The following is a 23560-nucleotide window of genomic DNA, read 5'->3' on the forward strand; positions in this document are numbered from 1 at the left end:
GTCACGTATGGTTTGGTCACCAACATTTAATCTTTCTTTAGAGATTTAACGGATGCACCGTTTTCAAACTTTTGAATAGTTTTAAGTTTTTGTTTAATTGAAAGCACAACTCTTGCGTTTGCCCATCATTTTCGTGATTTCTAAACAAAAAAAAAGTTACTATAAAAAAAAAAAAATCCAACATCCCGGACATACATAACGATAAAAAAAATTGTCCTTTTGTGGTGCAACAGAACACAACAATCGACAAGACCCACTAAAACAAACTAAACATTTTGGTCTTTTTTTTTTTTCTTTTTTTTTTTAGTGGGGGGGGTGTGAAGACAGTGGGGGTTGCAAGATAATAGGTACACTAATCTCCCAATGACGACTTATAACGCCGCTCCTTGTCACTTATTTACTGACGACTTGCAAAACATCTGTTTTATGATTTCTGGTTTTTTTGGAATCTTCCAAGTGTCCCAGTAAATTGAGAGTTTGCTGTATTATTATCCATCAGCTGAAGTATAATCAGTGACATATATATACACCAACTCTTCATATTTAGTTTGAATTTTTCTATAATTGCGTGTGTCCCAGTTTTCCGATAAGTTTAGTTTTCTTTTGATTTTTACTTAAATTGATTTTTTTTTTTATCAAATATGCAGATGTGTTATTTTTTTTATATGGACCTATCAAATTGATGTCTTTTAAAGCCAGTGTTAGTCAATGAAAGTTGACTTTAGGTGACTCTATTCATGTTTAGCCTAATGTAGTGAATAAGTCAGTATGTATTTGTGACGTTAGATTAAAAAAAATAATAATAAAATAAATAAATATACACACACACACACACTGTGCTGCCAGTTTATTAGGTACACCTACCTAGTAGCGTGTTGAGCCTCCTTTAGCCTTCAAAACAGCCTGAATTCGTTTAGGCATGGATTGGACAAGATGCTGAAATCGTTGTGCAGGAATGGAGTACCATTCAGACATGAGTGTGTTGTACAGTTCCTTGAGATTCGACGGAGGTGTAGGCCTGCAGCAAACAGCCCTTTCCAGCTCATCCCAAAGATGTTCAATAGGATTGAGATCCGTGGACTGAGCGGGCCACTGCAGCAAAGAAAAGTCATTGTCATGTTCCTGGAACCATTCCATAGTGATTTGGGCTTTGTGCACCGGTGCATTATCCTGCGAAGTAACCATCAGACTGAAGATAAACTGTCAACATGAACGGATGCACTTGGTCAGCATTGATATTTAGGTACGATGTGGCATTCAGACGTGAATCTATGGGTATCAGTGGACCCAATGTGTGCCAAGAAAACATTCCCCACACCATACACTGCTCCCCACCACCTTGCACAGTAGTCATCAGACATGATGGGTCCATGGATTCATGTTGTTTTTACCAAATTCTGAGCTTTCCATCAACATGATGCACCAGGAACTTCGTCAAACTAAGCAACTGTTTTCCAATCCTCTGTAGTCCAGTGCTGGTGTTTCTGTGCCCACAGGAGGCATGCTCTCTTGTTCTTCACAGATAATAAAGGTATGCGATGTGCCGTCGGCTGTTGTAGCTAATTTGCAACAAAGTGCGACTAATGGTTCAGTGCGATATTTTGTTCTGCACACCAAGGTTGTATTCTGACATGATGTGTGACATTGTGGCCTGTCTGTTTGCTTGTACAATTCTAGCCATCCTCCTCTGACCTCTCTCATCAACAAGTGATTTTCTTCCATAGGAGTGCCGTTGAGAGGATGTTTTCTGTTCGTTGCACCATTCTCGATACACCCTTGAAACTGTGTTGTGCGAAAAGTTCAGAACTGCTGTTTCAGAGATGCTTTGTCCAGCACATCTTGCACCTACTACCATGCCACGTTTGAAGTCCATTAGATCACTCCTTTTCCTCATTCTTGCTACGGTTTGTACGCTTAACTGATACTAGAAAGGTCTGCTGCATTTATATCCGAACTGTGGTCATGTGACTTGCAACGTTGTGGGACAAACCATTTGTGTGCACAGCAGGGGTGTACTCAATAAAGTAGCAGCACAGTGTGTGTGTGTGGGTGTATGCACATATATATATAATAATAATATTTGTAAAATAATAAGAGAAGTTTACCTCAGTATAATACGTAGGACACTTCCATATGATACTCTCCAGCAATTAAAAAGAAAAAATCGAAAATCTTACATTACAGAATAAGTAATTTAAAAATCAATTGAACACAATAATAATTAAAAATCAATTGAACACAATAATAATTAAAAATCAAATGAACAATTAAAAATCAATCTAATGCAATTAAATTAATTCATTAAATTTCTTTAAATTAATATTTTTAATTGTGTTAAATTGATTTTTAATTATTTTTTCTGCAGTGTAAGATTTTCGATTTTTTTCTTTTTAATTGCTGGAGAGTATCATGTGGAAATGTTCTATGTATTATATTGAGGTAAACTTCTCTTATTATTTTACAAATATTGATACCAACATAGTTTTGAATTTGAGATTTTCATAGAAGAATGTACATTGTTGGTTACCCGGAGGAGTTTCACAAATCGGTTGACAGTTTGCGAGGCAGAAGAGTCTGGCCCAGCAAGGCTTGTCAGCAGAACGCTAGGCTTAGTGCTACCACATGGAATGAAGCATTTAGGCTTAGAGTTTTGAGGATGAGCATTCCTTTATATTTGAAAACAGTACTTACATTATTGCACTGTCAACTTACTGGGATATGAGCCATCAGTGCTGCACACTTCCATATATTTAACTATTAACATCAATCACATAGCCATGTGAAAACTAAAAAAAATTAACACAGTGGGACACAGCACATTAAAAAGGGAGCCATAACAAACTAACAGCATATACAGGAACTCCCCGACTTGCATAAGGGTTGCGTTCTGCGGAATGCTACATAAGTCGGATTTTACATATTGGAATTTCCCCCATGTTTGTGCAGCAGTCGCAACTGTGCTCGCTGAATTGATTGAATCAAAAAAGAAATGTTCGACAAACATGTAAATAGAATCATTTATTGTATTTTATTCAATTTTTTATCTCATGGGCAGGAAAAATTCCAAAAGTGTGCAATTTAAAAATTTCAAAATTATAAAATTACAAAAAAAAGAAGAGACAGGCATAATGTTAGTAAGTTTTACCTCTCGAGCATCATTGCCAGAATCAACATCTTCATCTGATAAGTACGCCACTATGGAAGTTGAGGCTGTGGAGATTTAGAAGGGGTCGGCTGCTCAACCTTACAAAAGAACATATTAATGAATGACTGGATGGTGGCTTTTTTCTTTTCATCATAGATTTCTTTGCAGCAAGCAAGGATATCATTCACCCCTCTGTTAACTTTTAAGAATCTTTTGCTCTCAGGATCTATCTTCTCAAACCTCGCCATGCCGATGCAGTTTCACAAGGGTATGTTGCCATCTCTCTCTCTCTTTGGTGATGAAGCCTCTCGGCTCCTCATTTGGTTCATCTTGAGCTTCATCAGCATTTTCTTCTTTCACTATCGCTGCCTGCAAGTCAATAAATTCTTCATTAGATAATTCCTTCTCTTCTTCGTCTATTAACTGCTCCATGTCTTTGGCATCAACCTCCAACTGAAGTAGTTCATTACCAACAATTCATATGTGTTGGAGATAACCATATAAAGTTCCAATTTTGATAAAAAAATCTTTGATCTGAAACTGTAATGTGACCTGAAGAAATGTCACCATCCTTTTTTAAAAGGCTACAAACATTCAGTGTATAACCTCTGTTTCAAGCACACTAATATTGAGGTTAAACTTCAAATTATTATCCTGGTAGATATTAGCACATGTCCTCGCTCCATATACTTGTGTATGGAGTGAGGAGCATGTGTGCAGTGTGCATTACTTCTGGGATAATTCCCAATTCATGATGAAGTTGTCCTACATAGCCAAACACCGAACAAAAAATACTATAAAACAGTTCTAAAGTGATTGCAAGAGCTTTTCAGGGAAAAATATCCAGACAATTTGACTTTGGGGAACTGGCACTTCGATTGTGACTGCACACACACTCAGTGCTTTCCATTCATATTTCTTGCAAAGCACTTGACTGTGGTGGTTTCCACAAATCTATGACCTTTCAAGGAGTTCTAAGCTCCCTTGAAAGGTCACAGATTTGCAATTATTGACAAAATTATTCAGAACATTACACATGCACTATTAGCAATTCCGTAAGAAGCCTAACTGGAAAGTTTCTAAAAGTTGCAGAAGCACTTTGTGATTGCCAAGGAGACTATTTCAAAGATCCAGCTGGCAGGCTCCATTTTCCAAATATTGTTTAGTCTCCCAAGTTTTTATCACACCGTGTGTGTGTGTGTGTGTGTGTGTGTGTGTGTGTGTGTGTGTGTGTGTGTGTGTGTGTGTGTGTACACATGAAGTAGTCTTTTTGTAGCTTAGAAGTGTATTGCAAGTTTAATGAATAATATGGGATATAAAAAATGACAAGTAGCATATTAATAATTATAAATTGATGAATTATATAAACTAATTAGAAATTTAAATCAAAACTTGAAATCAAAATTGTTTAATAAAACCAATATACTATTAAATTAATGGATGTATAAAAGTACATATTTTTATTATGAAATTATTTCTCACATTAATTTTTTTCCCATGAAGTTAGCCCCTGCACTGTTATAAACTGACAAACTGATATATCTTGTTAGTTTAAAGACATAATTTGTCATATTATTTCACCTGTAGTTTCTTTTCATTATCATATGTGTATGTACCAATTTATGTAGCTGATAGTTGCACAGTGTCATATCTAATTTTAGGTTGTGATATTTTTTTTTATAGAAATCTGCTTTTAGAGAAAAATTTATCACTAATGATAAATTTCTCTAAAACCCATTTATGAATCCACAAACTGCACTGGAGCTATTAGTGTGGAATTACTGACTTCACTCAAGGCAAAGTTATGTTTGTTCATAAAGGAATTGTCCACTTTGACTTAATATCAGAGGAAATGTGATTAAAGATCCAATTAGAAGGACAAGTCTAGAGGAAGGGGTAAATGGTAATTGAGATTTATTATAGGACATTGAATACAAGTGTAGGTCCATTCTAGTAAAAATGTACATTACTAAATTATCTGCCTTTCTCACCAGCTTCCATTCCATGCTTTTTCTTTAGACAAAAACAATCACTGAATGATTGACAATTCAAAGACATTCACGAAACTTAAGCTGCTGCAATAAAAGCACTAAAGCTGGTGGAACAAAATGACTTCCTGGACCGCTTTTAATAACGTTACAGTCATTTGTTCAAATCAATTGATTTTCAAGGACACTACTTTGAAGAAAATGTTTAAAGTTACATGTTTGTATTTTGTAGGGAGAAAAAAATCACAGATGCTGGGTTCTGTCTTTCTTTCTTTTTTTAATATTTAAAAATGCATGTTACCTGAATTTTATTATGCTAATAAAATACAAATTGTTCAGCATTATATTATAGTTATCTTATGATGTTTTACCATGAAAATTATAATTCAGTTATTCATTTTGAAATACATTTCAGAAGATCTAATCACATCAATTTATTTTCTTCTCTCTCTCTGTCTCTCTCTCTGTTTAGTTATTGGCTGAAAGTTTGTCCTGGACTTACACAGAGTTATAATACATCTCCTTGCTCGCCACACATAGCAGTTTGTAAGCAAGATAAGGAAGGAATTATTTCCTCTCTTGGATTGGATGAGACAATGAGATTAACTGCAAATGGTAGAATAATTTTTCCTTTGCTTTCCTTCACTTTATTATGTATACATAAATATAACCTTGAAGTAATGCTATATTTACGTGTACAGTACTCTGTGTGTGGGTTGGAGGTACACACCTGTTCCACTGAATACTTTCGCATTATATACTGGGTTCTGTTATTTCAGCAGGCACAGTAACATTTTATTTAACACTGCTATAAAACTCTGCTTCTTCATCGAAAAGAGGTTCAGCTCACATATTCTAGTTTACGCAACACTGAAATTTACAGTTTAAACTCATTCTGTATAACTGCTACTGATGAGAAACAGTGGACATTGCTGCTAGCAGTGCAAACCAATGTGTGATGAACAGACAATAGTAAGAGTAATTTTTGGTGAAATGTACCATGTACATTACTTGGAGAGGGTTGCATTCAGAAGTAAAAAAATATACAGTCGGACCTCTCTTTAACGAACTTCCATATAACAAATATTTCTATGTAGCGAACTTTTTTGATTTCTTTCCCCTTGGTCATTACATCGAAAATAGTTTCTGTATAATGAAGAAAATTTCCGTGTAACGAACTGATTTCGAGTGACCCGGGTACGCATTGTTCGCACCTCTCTACAACTGTTTATAGTAATCCGAGGAACTCCCCGCAATCAGGAGCAAGATCTACTAAATGGTGGTGATAAATATATTGCATTCACTTGATTTGCCCAGGCTGTCTTCACCACAAGGCTTCCCAACCTCACCGCTGCTAGGACAGTCCAGAATACTCCCCACCGACTGGGCTAGCCAGGCAAGTAAAGTGCCTGCCTGGCAACCCAAAGGTTGCAGGTTTGAATCCTGCCTCAGGCTTGGATCAGAGTAAAATACAAAAACTTTGGGAGGTGCATTATGGCCACAGAAGCCGATGCACCAACAACAAACAAAAAAAAGAAAAGAATACCCCTCACTCCCTGCTAACCCCTTCAGGGGTAGAATAAATGTAAACCTGTGCTACAGAAACAATACTTCAAACCCTTTATGGGTAGGATTTATGCTGGCACCCAATTTAGGGCATGGGATCACTGCCAGCACTCAACTGGGTGCTAGATCAATACACAGGGGCACCTGCTCCTACAACTTTTAATCCCCTTCCCTACCTCTACTTCACCTAAATCCATGGTGGACTGTCTTCACCATTAGTCCAACTTTCTTTCACCCCACAGTCTGACCTCCTCCTCTCTTATTCCCTGTGAACTCTCTTCAACATTTTTTTTTTTTTTGTGGTCTCTGTCAGGAACCTCAAGCGATCCTGGCAGAGGCCAGCCTGGCTCACCTCCCAGTGGTGGTGGCAGGCAATGTAGGATCCGATTAGGGACACTGAAGCCAAGGAGCCAGAGAAACAACAGAACCCAACACAATACTATACACATACATGCCACACACATTTCTGGCATTTACAGAGTCCTGTATACTTCACAAGAGTTCAGATGGTGCAGTTGTGGGAGACCACAGGTACCTTACCCTAAACACTATGCCACTATGTACCGAGAAGCCGAGCTGGTCAGTCTGTGTCCACAGCCATTGACAAAGATTAGGGCATATTCCTGATGCGGACATTGGCTCTGGCCAACCTGTTTTCTCTGTAGAAAAAGAAATAAATAAAAAAAATTGGTTTAAAATTTGGTATTCCTGCCAGTAGTGTGTTAACTATTCTGAAGAACCATGTTTAGATTTTCAAAGTGTTTGAGCAAACGGAACCCAGTCAGAAGTGTGCGAAATTATGCCTTTCTGAAGATGTAGATGAAGCAGTTTTTTAGTGAATGAAGTGATTCGAGACCAAAAGTTGCCGATATCAGGCCATTAATAAAAGAAAAGGCTATGGAGTACACATCTTTCTGGGGCATAAAACATTCCAAGCCAGTTCTGGTTGGCTGGACAAATTTAAAGAGCACCATGGCTTACTCAAAAGTTATTTCTGATGAAAGTGAAGTTGCAATTGAAGAAGACTAAACCAATTGGAAAGAAACAGTTTTAAAAAAAAATTATGGAGGACTACAGCAAGCTCAAAGACATATTCAACGTTGATGAAACATCTATTATTTAAATGTTTGCTGAACAAGACACTGACTTTTAAAGGTTATAAATGTTTAAGTGGTAAAAATAGTAAGGAGAGAATTACACTCTTGGTTGGTGCAAATATGGCTGGTAATGAAAAACAAGCTTTTGGCAATAGGCAAAAGTAAATCACCCCGACGTTTCAAAGGAGTAAAGTTGCTAGAGTTGGATTACTACTACAACAAAAAAGCTTGGATGACAAGTGAAATTTTTGAACAGTGGATTTTAAATTTTGATAGAAAGAAGACAAAAGAAAACAGAAAAATCGCATTGATTGTCGACAACTGCCTTGCTCACCTTCACTCGGTAATTTTGAAACTTACAAGAGTGAAGCTTGTTTTTTTCCATCCGAATACCTTGTCTAAACTGCAGCCAATGGGCCAAGGGTTTGAAAATGCACTACCGAACATAGTGAAAAAAATTCTACTGAGAATAGAAACCAACCAACCTATAGATTTGCGGATATGCATATCAGAGTTGGTGAAATTGTGGAGTAAAGATATGATGGAAACAATGATTAAGAATTGTTTCTCAAAAGCATGTTTTGCCAAATTGCTAATTAAAAGCAATGAGAGAGAGATGAACTACTACAAGACGTTGAGCAATCTTGAGAAGAATTCCAAGCGAGGTTTGATCAGTGGGGAAATTGTTCTTGACGAATTTTTAGGAGTTGATAATGATGTCATAGTAGCCGAATATCCGAGTGACTCCAACATTTTGGAGAGCATTCGAAGAACTAGTGACAATATCGACGATGAGTTGGATGAAAATGAGGGCAATATTAAACCTTCCAAACAAGAAATGTTGGCAGTATTTGAAACTTTGTGTCAAGGGCTTCAGTGGGAAGAAAATGTAAGAGAATACAGTATATATTTTGTGTGTTTAAACAAATGTGAATATTTTTATGTACAGTTTACAGTAGAATGCAGTGTACAACAAAATTTTTAACCAAATATTTTACAAAATAATTCTTAAAAGTGTACTAATACATTGTAAGTAAGTAGTCATTTCTTAATATGTATGTATTAATAAATTAATTACTTTAAAATGTTAGAAAATGTATTCATTTCCATCTCTTACTATATTTCTGAATTTAGAGAATTTTTCATTGTTGAAAAGGTCATATTTCTTTATAATGAAATTTCTGTTTAACAAATTTTTTCAAGGGAATGATCGATTTCGTTATATAGAGGTCCAACTGTATTAAATTCTTTAATTCAGATCTAATAAAGATCAAACAACCACTATTCTTCTGGGAAATTTTAAAGAATGCCATGATCATTGTTTAATTAAAATTGAAAAATACACAAGGGATGTCTTAAAGAAGTAATATAGTTGAGCATTTAATCTTGTTAAAACAGTTACCCAAATTCTTCAATTTAAAGTTTCCCAGAGTCACCTTCATTAACAAATTTCTTAAACTGTTATAAATTAAATTAATTTACTTTAAATCACTTACTAATTTTCTCCTGTGTCTTTTGCTCTTATCAATTGCATTTCACTTTCACAGGTTGGTAGGGTAGTTAACTACAGTCATCAGTATGGGCTACTATAACAAGATCTGGGAAAATTGGATCAATTTGCTGGGTATGGTAGTTAAAGTTTAACATTGACAAATGCAAAGTACTGCACATAGATAGAATAACTCCAGGGTAACTTATCAACTGTGTGGTACTAAACTCAAGGTAGTGGAAAATGAAAAAGACCTTGGGGTAATTTTGCAGAAATTCTCTGAGCAATACAGACATGCTGCCAGGTCAGCTTATGGAGTTTTGTCAGTGATATACAGAAACTTTGCTAGCAGGGATAAGGAGGTGATTATCCCTTTGTATAAGGCCATGGTTAGTCCACATCTTGAGTACTGTATACTGGTCTGGGCACCTGACTTTAGGAAGGATGTAGATGTGATGGAACAAGTGCAGAGAAGGGCTACCAGATTGGTGAAGAGAACAAAAGGATGTCCTTACCTAGAATGGCTTCAGTTCTGCAAATTGCAGTATCTTGAGACCCAGGCACCTACGGGGAGATCTCATTGAGGTGTTTAAAGCTTTGGCTGGATTGAGGAAGTTGAATGTTAATGTTATTCTTCTACTTGATGACTACACACGAGGCGACATAAATTCAAGTTGAGGAAGGATGGTTGTAGGATAGATGTGCAGACATTTGCCTTCAGCCAGCAGGTGATTGACTGTTGGAGTAGGCTTCCATCTGTTGTTGTGAAAGTGGATGAGTTTAATAAACTCAAAGGAGAACTAGACAAATTCTTGGAAGGTACAGATGGGCGAATTTTTTTTTTTTTTTTTTTTTTGGCTGATGCTATATAAGCTTGCTTTCTTGCATTGTTTGCCCTTACTACTACATGAAAGGACAGAATTCATGGGATACCTGGTTCCTGCGCAATGCAACACCGTCGCCCCTCTCACTAGTGGACGAACCCACCATTGGCAGGTATATAGGTTCACTGCATTCACGTAGACAGCAATTCGATGTCAGTATGGATAAACATCATGAGTTAACAGACTTTGGAAGAGAGATGATAGTGGGAGCCCAACGCATGGGTCACTATTGCGGAAGTGGTACAGAAATTGCACTATCCTTGTTCAGCAGTATCAAGTGTTTCCGGAATACGCCATTTTCTTTATAGACCAACTAACTGGAGATAGTGTTAATATTTGAAGTTTTTCTGAATGACTTGATACCATCAACTTTTCTTCAGTTCTTTTAGCAGCTAATTGTAATCTAAGCAAGTTCCACACTGACTTTCACTTGGCTCCATGGTGTCATTTGGATCCAAGCCACAAATAGATGCAATTTTACTGGCAATTACATCTTGTACTTGACTTTGCCTTCCTTTTGGCATAGCCTTGTGAGTATCTCTTAGCCATTCGCTGAAATTTCAGAGGAGAAATACCAATAGCCATCAAACTCGTGTTCAAGCTTTCAGTCACATGCATTTTGCCATCATGGTCTGATCTAGATGAAGTTGATGTTCCTGTTGCTGCTTTTCGGCATGATGGGCACAGCTTCTGGCCTGATTTTATGTCTACCTTTGTTAGGTCTTTCAGGTAGTCTGCCATTGACAAATCAATTGGGTGTAAACTTTTTTTCACCATATCATTTTCTTCTGGAAAGGATTGCAACATGAATGCTGTAAAAATTCAAATTTTGTCAAAAGCAAAGCTTCATGATGTAGACAAATTGTCTTCTTCACCCAGTTTTAATCCACAACACCGACCTATCAGCTGTTGTTCTTCAAGTTCAAATTCTTTAAATAATTTCAACCCAGTTTTGCATGTATAGGATAGCACATGACATTTAGAATTCTCCATATGACTGATGGTGCATGAGTCCAGCTTATCTCCAGCAAAATCTTCTGATTCCATGGCATTCAAGCTGACTAAATAAGTGGACGTTTCTGCAACCAATGAAAACTTAATTAACTTTATTACAGTCAAACAATAAAAAACAAAGGAATAAAATAAACAAACTGGTCATCATGAAGATAAAACACATTAATAACAGCATGGTTCAAATATCAACTATTTATACTTTTTTTGTATGATTCAAGAATATTCTAGAGTTCTAGAATGTTCATCAGTTTTTTGGAATTCTGGAATTTTAGAATATTCTGGAATTCTAGAATATTCTATAGTTCTTCTGTATTCTTCTAGAATATACTCTATTTTTAGATTATTCTAAAACATTATGCTGCATTAAGGAAGTGTTCTGCAATAAAAAGATCTCACAAAATAACAATATGGCACATAAAACTACTTGATGTTTAGGCTTAATTTTAAGGCTTTAAGTGCAAAGACACAAACAGATAAACTATGATCCTTGTAGCTGAAACTCTGCTCTTTCCAGCGGTGGCAAAAACATTGAAGGTGTCCCACATTAAGGTGACCCTTAAGATAGGTCAAATTTGACTTTCAAATTTTGAGTCAATCTTTGAAGGAAAATATCTCAGCCAGAAAACAAGTATAAGAGCTGATATTTGGTTAGGCGAATTCATGCAGTTGGTAAGTGGAATGTCCAAAAAAGAAGGTATCGAAGGTTTCTATTTCAAAGTTATGACTTTCAAAAGTCTTGCTTAAATTTGTTGCAACAAGTTTTTGGTGCCAGTTTTAGACCACATTGTAAAAAATGTGAAAGTTTTTGAGCCTGGACACCAAAATTTTTGCATTCTCTGCCAAAAGTTAACGAGGTATACCAAGTTTCAGAGCACTACCTCTCATTGTTGTGCAAAAATAACACTTAATACTTTGAAAATTTTTTGTGATTTATTCTGCATAACACAAATGACCTCCACAGAAAAGGTGCCGGTGCCTCAAGCATACTATACAGTAAATCCCCGCTATTCGCGGTATCTGTATTCCCGGTTTTGCGTATTCGCGGTCGCTGATTTAATATAAAGTGAAACCTAAAAAAATGTGAATTTTAAAGCGTGAACATTTTCCGCCATAAAAAAACATGGCCGTAGCTAAAATTATCTTTCCCAGTCAAAACAGCACTTAGTGGGTGGGGGGAGAGGGATGACAAAATCGCGAGTGTGGATGTTTCTCGCTAATCCTTTTTCAGTATGTGTTATGCGCTTGTCATGGAAGGTTTCATCGTTTGCTTTTAATTTATATGCTTATAAATTGAATAGATTTATCAATTTATAAATTGATATGCTTACAGAAGTGATAAATCTACCGTTTTGCAGTGTAAAACGGTCTTTTTTGAGTGTGTTAATGGAAGAAAGTGACTTTATTGTGGACAAGTTCTTTTTAATCCGTACAAAAATATGGCAAATAACAAGGGAAATGTGAAAAGATCAAAGAAGGTGATGACATTAGCAAATAAATTGAGTTATTAGATAAAATTTCTAATGGTGAAAGTGTCTCCTCAGTGGCAAAACATTATAAAATCAATGAGTCAACGGTACAATCAATAAAGAAATCGGAAGAAAAAATCCGCCGTAGTGTCCGTGAAAACACGCTAATTGCTTCAAAAATTTGCTCTGTAACTCGTGATGTTAAATTAGAAAAAAATGGAAAAAGCTTTAAATCTGTGGATAGAAGGACCGAACTCAAAATAAAATTCCGTTAAGTTCACTCATCATTCGTGAAAAGGCAAAACTCCTTTATCAACACTTGACATGGAATGACCCATGTGTCTGCTTCCAGTTTATTACTGAATTATTAATATCTTAAGGACTGTTTTATTTTAAATGTATAAAGAGCTGTGTTGTCTTCATTTCATTTTGACTCTAGAACATTATTTCTTTTGGTAAATGTGAAAGAAATTATTCATTTTAAGGAAAAGTTAAATATTTAACTTTCTCTTAAATATTTAATCTGTCATCAGGTATCTGGGGATTGAGTCAGTCCCTAAGGGTTTCCACAGTTTTTGAAAACAAAGAGAGAATAGCCTTAACTTGAGGAACTCATTACCTTCAAATAAAACTATATTAAATTTTTAGGTAGTAATCTTTATCTGCTCTCATTATTCTGAAAATGGCAATCAAAAATTATGAACACAGTTTTGTTAGTCCCAATAGCTTTTAAAGAAACAATTATTTTGGAACTCCTGCCATTCTTGAGGAGCACAGTTTTGACAAAATATTATGGTGAGAACTTTTGACATGCTGTCAAAAGTGGTGATCTCACCATTTGACTAGCTGGAATTCATAGGATGTGGCCATCTACATTGTTTACTGCTTCATGTTATATTGTCTGACCATTTGTTTGCCCTGTCTAAAGTGTCTTCTCTTTATTTTTTTATATATATAATCCTGCATAGAGTGAGGAAAGGTATGTAAAGAACTTAGAAGAACTGTTTTTTTTGTTTATGCAACAGCCTGTCCATCACAAGTATTCCATTGAAAGATTACCATAATTTTATTAAAAAAATAAAATGGGATGATTTTACAAAAATTATTAGAAAATAACCGTTGCTGCTATTTGAGGTATACATTTTTGTATTTTTAATAAGATCTGTGTCTCTGACAATTTTTAATAAAATAAATATTGAATATTTTTATGCAGCCATGTCAGTTATTTTGAGAGTTGTAAATTAAAAAAAAATCACTAAAAATAACTACTATAGATATGAATGTGATATTATAGACTTTCTGATGAAAGAAAGTAGTGGCTGTAGTGTTAAGAGTTTAAAATTAGGGATTGTCTCGGTAAGTTAATCTCCAAATGTATTTTATTATGTTACTTTCTATGTCTGTAACAGTATTTTTCCCAGAGAGAATTATAAGCATTAAAACTAACTTTAAGTTAGTTCAGTTCTTTTTAAATTTTTAAGTAATTTAATTCTTGTGGAATATCTGTAATTTGCACAATCATCAATTTAATAGGAACATGACTGTAACTCAATATCAAATTTTAAAAAAAATGTAGCAGTTAATTTGGCAATTAGATAGTTCATTTAAAAACAATGTGTCTCACTTTGTGGGTGATGAATGGCTAATATTTAATATTAGTATTGAATATTTATATAAATAAAGGACAGATTGGCTACATTAATAAGTTTGAGAAACACTAAGGTTATTATAATTATTATTTATAATTAAATTATAATTATTATTCTTTCTCAATCTTCAGGACCTGGAAATCTGTTACTCAGTTACAGCCAAAAAAATTCTACTCTGTGTACATCAGAAACGAAAGAGATAACAGTTGAAATTAAATTGTCTTGTGGGTCTTCATTGGGAAAACCACAATTTGTCTCTAGTGAAAATTGTGTGTTTAAATTCCAGTGGAGCACCAGTTTAGCATGTCCTGAAAAAAGGTAAAATCATTTTTTATAGAATTAATTTTCTTTAATTATATCTTCTATTTTAAAATGTTATTTTGATGAAGTTTCAAAGAAGCACTTCTACCTATGTGAGAACAAAATAGCTGTTTATTTCCCATCAAAAATTATATAAAGATGGTAATCAGACATTTCGTGACAACTAACTTTCTACCATTTTAATGATTGCTGTTGTGTCAAATCTTTGGATATTCTGATCTTTGTAAAAATGAAGTAAAAACTTACCTCAGTGTCTGGTTACAACCTGTATATAATTAATGATCAGAAATAACAGATATTTAGTCCTCATGTAGGTTGAAGTGCTTATTCCTTTTTTTTAATATATTTATGTTACCTGCACATCTGGTAGTTTAATCCACATTTTCATTGATAAACAACAGTTTTTCTTCTTCAATCAACTTTATTGATTCTTATAGTTTAAACAATGATTTTAGAAATGTAAAATTGGAAATTTAGAACTTTGGATACAGTTAAATATAATAGCACTCATCACGTAATGATGATATATCGGCATAATGTTACATGTCACTGTGTTGTATTGTGTATATTAAGTGACTTAAACTTTTGTTTTGTTTAATTTATTTCCTAAGACAGAAATTAAAAAAAAAAAAAAAAAAAAAAACCTTTCTCTTTGTGCTCAAATACAAAATTATTGAAATCTATAGTACTCTTGTATCACTGGTAGTGGAGTGGGGTGGAAAGCAAGTTCACACAGTATTCATTCCAAAAATTGTTCGAAAGAGAGGAAGAGCTTGTTTTGTGGGTTTAGAATCGAGCTGTGATTGGTTGTTGACTAGCTGATGCATATGTTCTAATCTAACTGATGTGGAAGAAAGTGGTGAACTACACGTTAATTCAGAAGAACAGCACCCATCAAAATATTTGTATGAAATGTATGTCACAGAAACCGGACATCTACCATATAAAGAATAGAGTGAGTTTATAAGAGAGTGATTATTTATTAACCTAACTGCTCCCTTTTTGGATGCAGTGTAGGATAGGATTTTAAGAGAGGTACTGGTGACACTACTGAAGATGTGGGAACAATATTTCATTAGGGTAGATTTGTCATTTCTACATTAGCAACTGTTCAGATTGGGAGTAATGTTGAGAGTAGAAGATAAGGCTTAGTTTTTTAATGCAGAGAAAGCAATAGTTGTAATATTCTTATTCTTGTGCCAAGAAAGGTCACGGTCCCTCAAAAAAGATATGCATCCTTGTCTAAAAATGGAGTGTTGTTGAAAAAAAGCAGGGTATAGCAGACTTTTTTGTAAGAAATAAGATTGTTTTAGAATGAAGTTAGCTAAGCTTTCTTCTTTCTAGAGATGTATCTGAAGAGTAGCATTGAATAGATATATGAGAAGTTTCAACTGTATGTGCAGAGCAGAGTTTCTCAAAACGGAAGGTGGAATGTAGTGTGCATCAGTAAAACTATGGACAGGATTTCCAGTCAGAGGAAGAAGGGCATTAATATGCAGAAGAAAAAGAGTGGATGACAGAAGACAACCCTGGAACACCAGTATTAGTTGGGGGTTCTTTGCTGATTGTGTTAACAATAGAAGGAAAGGTACAAGTTAACATTGGTCCACAAGATACGAATGGCATACCCATTAATGATCTTGTTCTAGTCACTGAAAAACTGGATAAATATTAGCATTAGCACTAGTAGAGGCATATGATGCAAGAAAGCAAGCTTATTCAGCATCAGCCAAAAAAAAAAAAAAAAAAAAAAAAACACACCACTCCCATTTCACCCCTCCGTTCATTCGAAATACCTGTCCAGTTGAGCCTTAAATTTGTTTAGGCTATCAACTTCAACAATAAGTGATGGAAGTCGGTTCCACCAACCAACCACCCGCTGGCCAAAGGCAAATTTCCGCACATCTATCTGACATCCGTCCTTCCTCAATTTGAATTTATGCCCTCTGAGGTGATTATTCTGAGCAAGAGGAAGAATCCCATTGGCATTGAGCATGCTCAAACCATTCAAAGCCTTATACACCTCTATCAGATTACCTCGCCGGTGCTTAGTCTCCAGACTCTGTAATTTGCAAAACTTAAGCCTTTCTTCGTAAGAGCAACCCTTTGTTCCATTCACTAATCTTGTTGCCCTTCTCTGTACCCGTTCCAGCAGCTCTACATCCTTCTTGAAATGAGGCCTCCAGACCTGTATACAGTACTCAAGATGTAGCCTAACCATTGCCTTATACAAGGGAATAATCACCTCCTTATCCCTGCTAGAAAAATTCCTGTATATCATTGACAAGACACCATGAGCTACTCTTGCAGCTCGTCTGTACTACTCAGAGAACTTCATATCTGCCTGCACAATTACCCCCAGGTCCTTTTCATTCTCCACCACTGTCAGTGTAGTACCGCAGAGTTGATACGTTGCTCTCGGGTTACTGTTTCCCATATGTAGTACTTTACATTTGTCAATGTTAAACTTCATTTGCCACCTCTCAGCCCATCTGTTCAACCTTTCCAGATCCTGTGTCCTTAACAACCCTGCCAACCTTTGTATCATCTGCAAACTTGGACATTAAACTTGATATACCATCATCAATATCATTCATAAACACCGAAAACAACAACGGACCCAACACTGAACCCTGAGGAACTCCACTAATAACATTAGTCCACGTTGAGCAGTGTCCATTGATTACCACTCTCTGTCTTCTGCCACTCAACCATCCCCTTATCCATAGCAGCAATTTTCCTCCAGTGCCACACTGCTCCAATTTGTGCAGCAGTCTTCCATGTGCAACAGTATCAAAAGCCTTTCTAAGATCCAAATATATAATATCAAAGTTATTCTCTGCATCCAGTTCTTTTGTGACTACATCATAGTATCCAATAAAATTGGTCAGGCAAGACCTGCCCTTAACAAAACCATGCTGCGTCTGAGCTATAACTGAATTCTTGTCTAGATGATCCTGCAGTACTTCTTTAACCAGTGCCTCCATTAATTTACCTGGAACAGAAGTTAAACTAACAGGTCTATAATTACTTGTGTCAGCCTTTGATCCTCCTTTGTGAATTGGGGTTACATTTGCACATCTCCAGTCTATGGGTACCTCCCCTGAGTCCAAAGAAGCTCTCATAATTATGGCTAGTGGCTTGCTTACTTCCTTTGCTGCCTCCTTAAATATAACTGGATAGATCCTATCCACCCCAGGTGCCTTTTTTATGTTTATCCTCAACAATCTCTCCTCCACTTTCCTCTCAGTTATTACAAAATCATCTAGCTCAGTGCCAATGTTTACTTTACCTACGTCATTCTCCTTCCTGAATAACTCCTCATGCGTGAATGTAGATGCAAAATACTTGTTTAGATTGTTAGCCACCTGAGCAGGATCCTCAACTGTTGAACCATCAATATCCAGTGGACCAATCTGATTCATCCCTTTCCTTCTTGAGTTTAAATAGGTAAAGAACTCTTTTCTGTTTTTCTTTGCATCCTTTGCCAAAGATTTTTTGTAGTCTGCCTTTGCCTGCCTAATCTCCTTTGTGACTTGGTTACAGACCAACTTATATCTATCATAGGCTTCCATGTCGCCCATTAATTTGTATGTATCCCATGCATTTTTCTTCTCTGCCACATGTCTCATTAGTTCATCTGACAACCATTTAGGCCTAAACTTTGAACAATATTTCTTAGTTGATATGTAAAGCCTAGTAGCTTCCAAGATAAATTCTTTGAATGCTTCCCATTTTGAATTTGCTTTTGGTAACATCATCAGTTGGTTCCACCGTATAGAATTCAAATACTGTCTCAGACCACCGTAGCCACCTTTACGAAAACAAAAACCCTTCCCTTTACCTCTGATGGTAGTTACCTCCTTGAGTAAATCCCACTTCAACACACTGTGATCACTGCCACCTAGTGGTTCATTTATCTGCAGATTCTTAATGCATGAAGAATCACTACTGATAATCAGATCAAGAGTATTGCTCCCTCTTGTTGCCTCACGAACATGCTGATGTAGAAAACATTTATCCAATAAATCCACAAAAGCCTGGCTAGTGTGTGAGTGACCAACCCACAAATTCCAGTCAATATCTGGGAAATTAAAATCCCCCATTATAAGACTCTCTGATTTACTGGCCCACTCCATTTCCCTGTACAATATCTTATTATACTCATCAGAGTCATTAGGCCTATAGCACACTCCTACTCTCAATTTTGATTTCCCTATGCTTATGTCACACCAAACTGACTCGACACTGCCCTGTCCAGTCATGCCGACTGGCTTCACTTCCTTGGATTTTATGTGTTTCTTAACTAATAGCATAACCCCTCCTCCCTTCCTGTCCTGTCTATTTTTTCTATACACATTGTATTCCCCAAATTCCAGTTCCGCATTCCTTATATCTGTGTGACACCATGTCTCTGATATCCCAACAATATCGCCTTTGATGTTTTGAGCAATACCTCAAATTCATCAAATTTATTTACCAAACTCCTAGCATTGGTGTACACGCAAGTATGCATGCACCTGTTTCTATTCTTAGCTACCCTAACACAACCCATGTGTTTACTTGTACCGCAATGACTCCCAGCAGTCTCTGAAATATCCTGCATCTTGTTTTTCAGGCTTCTGCTCATTTCAATAGAAGCAGTGCAAGAATCACTTCCACCTCTGCCAGTGGCTACTGTTAATGTATTAGTCCTTGTATCCCCCCCAACTAGGAGTTTTCCGACCCACCTAACACTGCCTCGACAGCATCAGCAAAAATTCTTGCACCCTTTCTGTTTAAGTGTATCCCATCCCTGTAGAAGCAGTCTCTCCTGTTAACAGGTACAGACAAGGCTGAAAAAAATTCTACCCCTTGAGTCTTGCACAATCCCTCCAGGGCCGAATTGATCGACAAGGCTCTCATCATATACTCCCTCCTATTGTGTCTGGGCAGAATTGCAGACACTTTCAAATTCAACCCTAATTCACGGCTTTTTTTCAACAGTGACCTGTACTTGCTAAGTAATTCCGCCGGTCTCCTACTCTTAATATCATTTGTGCCAACGTGTACAACTATATCAGCTTTTGTGCCCTTAAAGGGTGATATCCGCTTTACAACGTCATCAACCTTTGCTCCTGGCAAAGGTTGATGACGTTGTAATCCTTTTTACATAGCATGTTCCCCGTTTCCCTGACAATAGAGTCACCAACAACTACTAGTTCCTGTGGGACCAGCGCATTCTGTCTAGGGGGCTGCCTCTGTGTTGCATGATGACCAAGTGCAAGCTCTGGCGTTGATGTGGGCAGCTGAGAGCTTTACGGGCCCCTCAATTTATTTCCTTCGAGGGCATCCACCCTGTCCTTCAAGCTCTCATAAAGGCCCATAACAACGCTGAGTTGTCGCCTAATTTCCTTGCACTCCTTACATCGTGCACACACAAAGACATCCCCCTTGGCAGTATCATGTCCCGTACCCGACTGCTCCGCAAACATCAAGCAAACAGTGCATTTTAAAAGACGTTGATTCAGAGGGCAACTGCCCCCCTCAGTTCTCCCCTTAGCCACAGCACTCCCATTAGCTTGAGCCTTTTGCTTTGCTGCTCTGGTCTGAGTCATGATTCCGATTTAATTCAATAAAAATTTCAATTTCAGAACAAAATTAAATCCTTAAGTTATATCCCAAACAGTTATAACGCTATATTTATTTTTTCGGTATCGAGTGTTTTTCTATGAGTTCCTTTATACAATTTCCGTATCACGTGTACCACTATAATTATGTATTAATTATTTGTTACGGTTAAGTCGTTATATATATATATATATATATATATATATATATAGAGTTAAAAGTACAATTTAATTGACAATAAAGTTTATCAAGATTAATAGATTTACTGATTAATTGACAATATTATATTATGCACTATACCAGTATTAGTTGGGGGTTCTTTGCTGATTGTGTTAACAATAGAAGGAAAGGTACAAGTTAACATTGGTCCACAAGATACGAATGGCATACCCATTAATGATCTTGTTCTAGTTACTGAAAAACTGGATAAATATTTTGCATGTACATTCCTGCATGAAGAAATGTTTAGCAATGGTCATACCACAAGCATACCAACTTATAATTGGGAACTTAATAATTTTGTGATAACTGAAAAGAAAGTGGAAGAGAAATTGTCGATGCCAAAAGAAAATAGGCACCTGGACTGATGTAATCTATCCAATTATATTATAAGAGGCATCAGAAGAGGTAAGTAAACCTTTAGTCATAATTATGAGAGCGTCCTTGGATTCAGAGATCTGTATGGATTGGAGATGTGCAAGTATATCTTAAGCTTAACTTCTGTTATAGGGAAAAAATGGTGTGAATAGTTAAAGTAGTAATACATCTAGACAGGAATGTTGTTATACTACAATCATAGTATGAATTTAAGTAGTGATCTTGTTTTAACTAATCTTTTTTGGCTACTACAATGCAGTAACAAAGGATTTCAGATGCAAAGAATAATATTGACACTTAGATTTCAGCAATGCTTTTGATACTGTTTCCCATTAAAGATTTCCACACTGCTCCAATTTCTTTTACAAATTGGACTAGTGTGGTATTAGGGGTGGGTTACTGCTACAGGTAAAGGGCTGTTTGAGTGAGAGAAAACAGAGTGGTTATCAATGAATATGGCTCTTTTTGGACTAAGGTTATTAGTAGAATGCATCAGGGTTCAGTCCTGGGTCCATTGTTATTCAATATGTTTTAATGATTATTGTTGAAACCATAACAAGCTTAATGTCAAAGTTTGTATATGATATAAAAGTTGGCAGGGTGGTCAGTGACAGAAATCAGGGTATGATATTGCAACAAGAACTAGAAAAATTATCCAGATGGACTAAGCAGGGACAATTGAGGTTTGACATAAAAAATGCAAACTGCATATGGGAAGCTGAGTAGTACAAACAGGCTGCTAGGACATCTCATGAGGTTATCTTGGTGATATACAGGAATCTTCCATCAGAGATAAGGAGGCGATTGTCCTTTTGTATAATGCAGTGGTTAGGCTGCATCTTGAGTACTACTTTTGAGTTCCTGCTTCTTTGCATTGCCCGTACTCCTACTAAATCCCTAATAGAGTAAAGATGTGCAAGTGGCCCCTGTTTGCATAGATAGCTTAAAAAGGTAAAATAAAAAACTAAAACTAAAATTGGACTTCTGCACCAGGGAAAATTATGGAATCCTTAATTGGGATCATCTGGGCAGCAATGGAATTATAAGTGAATTTTATAATTCCAATACATATTATGGCTTTTGTTAAAGTGAGATCATATTTTTTGCATCAGCTGATCGGTCATATATTATTTAACGTGCAATATAGTTGAGTGTTCAAATGCTGGAGTGCAGTAATTCCCATACATTTTTGTTGATCATGATTCAGGCATGTGTGCCTGCTAAATATTTGACAGTTATAATCATTGTCAAAATAATTAGTTGTAAACTCCTCTGTCTTAGTAGTCAAGCTGGACTATAAGCAAGACTATTTACCCAGACCTCAGTAAACCTTTTGATACATAGATTATTTATATGCATTATAGACATCTATAGACATTTATCAGCAATGAGATAAAATACTCATGCAATTCTTTCCAGGATTTTAATTTGAGTTCTATAGCTGCATCTGCTGAATTTTTAGCTACATTGGCATTAGGGGAAATTATTAAACTATAAACTTGTAGGCTTGACCTCTGTTCCAAGGAAAATAATGGAATCACTGATTAAAGAAGTACGCAGCAGCAGCACCACCACCATTTAGTCAGGAATTTACTACCATCTAGACAGGAATGAAGTTATATAGCATTCCTATCTTAGATGCTGTGATTCCAGCATCACAGCATGGATTTATTAAGGGGGTGATCTTGTCTGACCAATTAGATCAGATACTATGATGCATAAAAAAGCAGCTAGATGCAAAAAATAATTTTGACATCATATAATTAAATTTCAGAAAAGCTTTAGACACTGTTCCATGTAAAAGATTGCTATACAAAATGGAGCGGCGTAGAATTACGGGCAAGTTACGGCTATGGATAAAGGAATGCTTGATTGGGAAATGCAAAAGTGGTTATCAATGGGCACTGCTCCTCTTGGACTACTATTACTAATGGGGTTCCCCAGAGTTCAGTGCTGGACCTATTGTTGTTTTCTATATTATTAATGATATTGAAGAAGGTATATCAGGCTTAAGTTTGAAGATGCAGTGAAGGTTAGCAGGGTGGTTAATGAGTAATCAGGGTATCTATTGCAATAAGATCTAGAAAAATTAGGCAGATATGTGCTGAGAAACAGCAGTTGAAGTTTAACATTGACAAATGTAAGGTACCGCATATGGGAAGCAGTAATCCCAGAATAGCAGTGCTAATTGGCTGGTATCAAACTCAGTGTGGTGGAAAACAAAGCACCTAGGGGTAATTATTCAGTCCAATGTGAAGTTCTCTGAGCAGTCCAGACAGGCTGCTAGGACAGCTCATAAGGGTTCTGTCAGTGATATACAGGAATTTTTCCAGCAAGATCAAGGAGATGATTATTCCCATTATATAAGGCATTACAGACATATCTATTTCATCCAACCTAAAAAGTAGAGGCCTACTAATCACGTCTCCCATACTTCTGTCTACAGCATTACTTGTAAATCATGTTGAATAGATTTTGCTTCAGTCCATATTGCTTGTTCACGGGGCCAGTGCATATTGCTTGTTCATTGACCCAGCATTTTGGTTGTGTCTATGGACATGACCATTAATATGAAACAAGGCCTAACAATAAATATGAATGATGCTCATCTTGCGGGAATCATAACCTGCAGGCCATGTTTTCTTTGATTTGAAGCCCTTGTTTAAGTGAGTCTTATATGGATGGAATCTGTTATTTGTTAGAATGCAATGGACACTAGTGGAACATACAATTT

At 36.2% G+C, this 23560-nt stretch overlaps 1 protein-coding gene across 3 annotated transcripts in view; it reads left to right on the top strand.

Moving 5' to 3' along the window:
• The window catches only part of Lerp (lysosomal enzyme receptor protein), a 441548-nt gene that overhangs the window by 342548 nt on the left and 75440 nt on the right, over positions 1 to 23560 (top strand). For all 3 annotated transcript variants that reach the window (XM_090379899.1, XM_090379900.1, XM_090379901.1), the window contains exons 34-35: positions 5606 to 5748; positions 14430 to 14616. In XM_090379899.1, the coding sequence (XP_090236025.1) occupies positions 5606 to 5748; positions 14430 to 14616 (330 nt within the window). The remainder of the gene's footprint in view (positions 1 to 5605; positions 5749 to 14429; positions 14617 to 23560) is intronic.

This window comes from Mastigoproctus giganteus, chromosome 8 (assembly GCF_048544385.1).
Source record: "Mastigoproctus giganteus isolate SK-2022 chromosome 8, ASM4854438v1, whole genome shotgun sequence".
In the NCBI taxonomy this organism is placed as follows: domain Eukaryota; kingdom Metazoa; phylum Arthropoda; class Arachnida; order Uropygi; family Thelyphonidae; genus Mastigoproctus; species Mastigoproctus giganteus.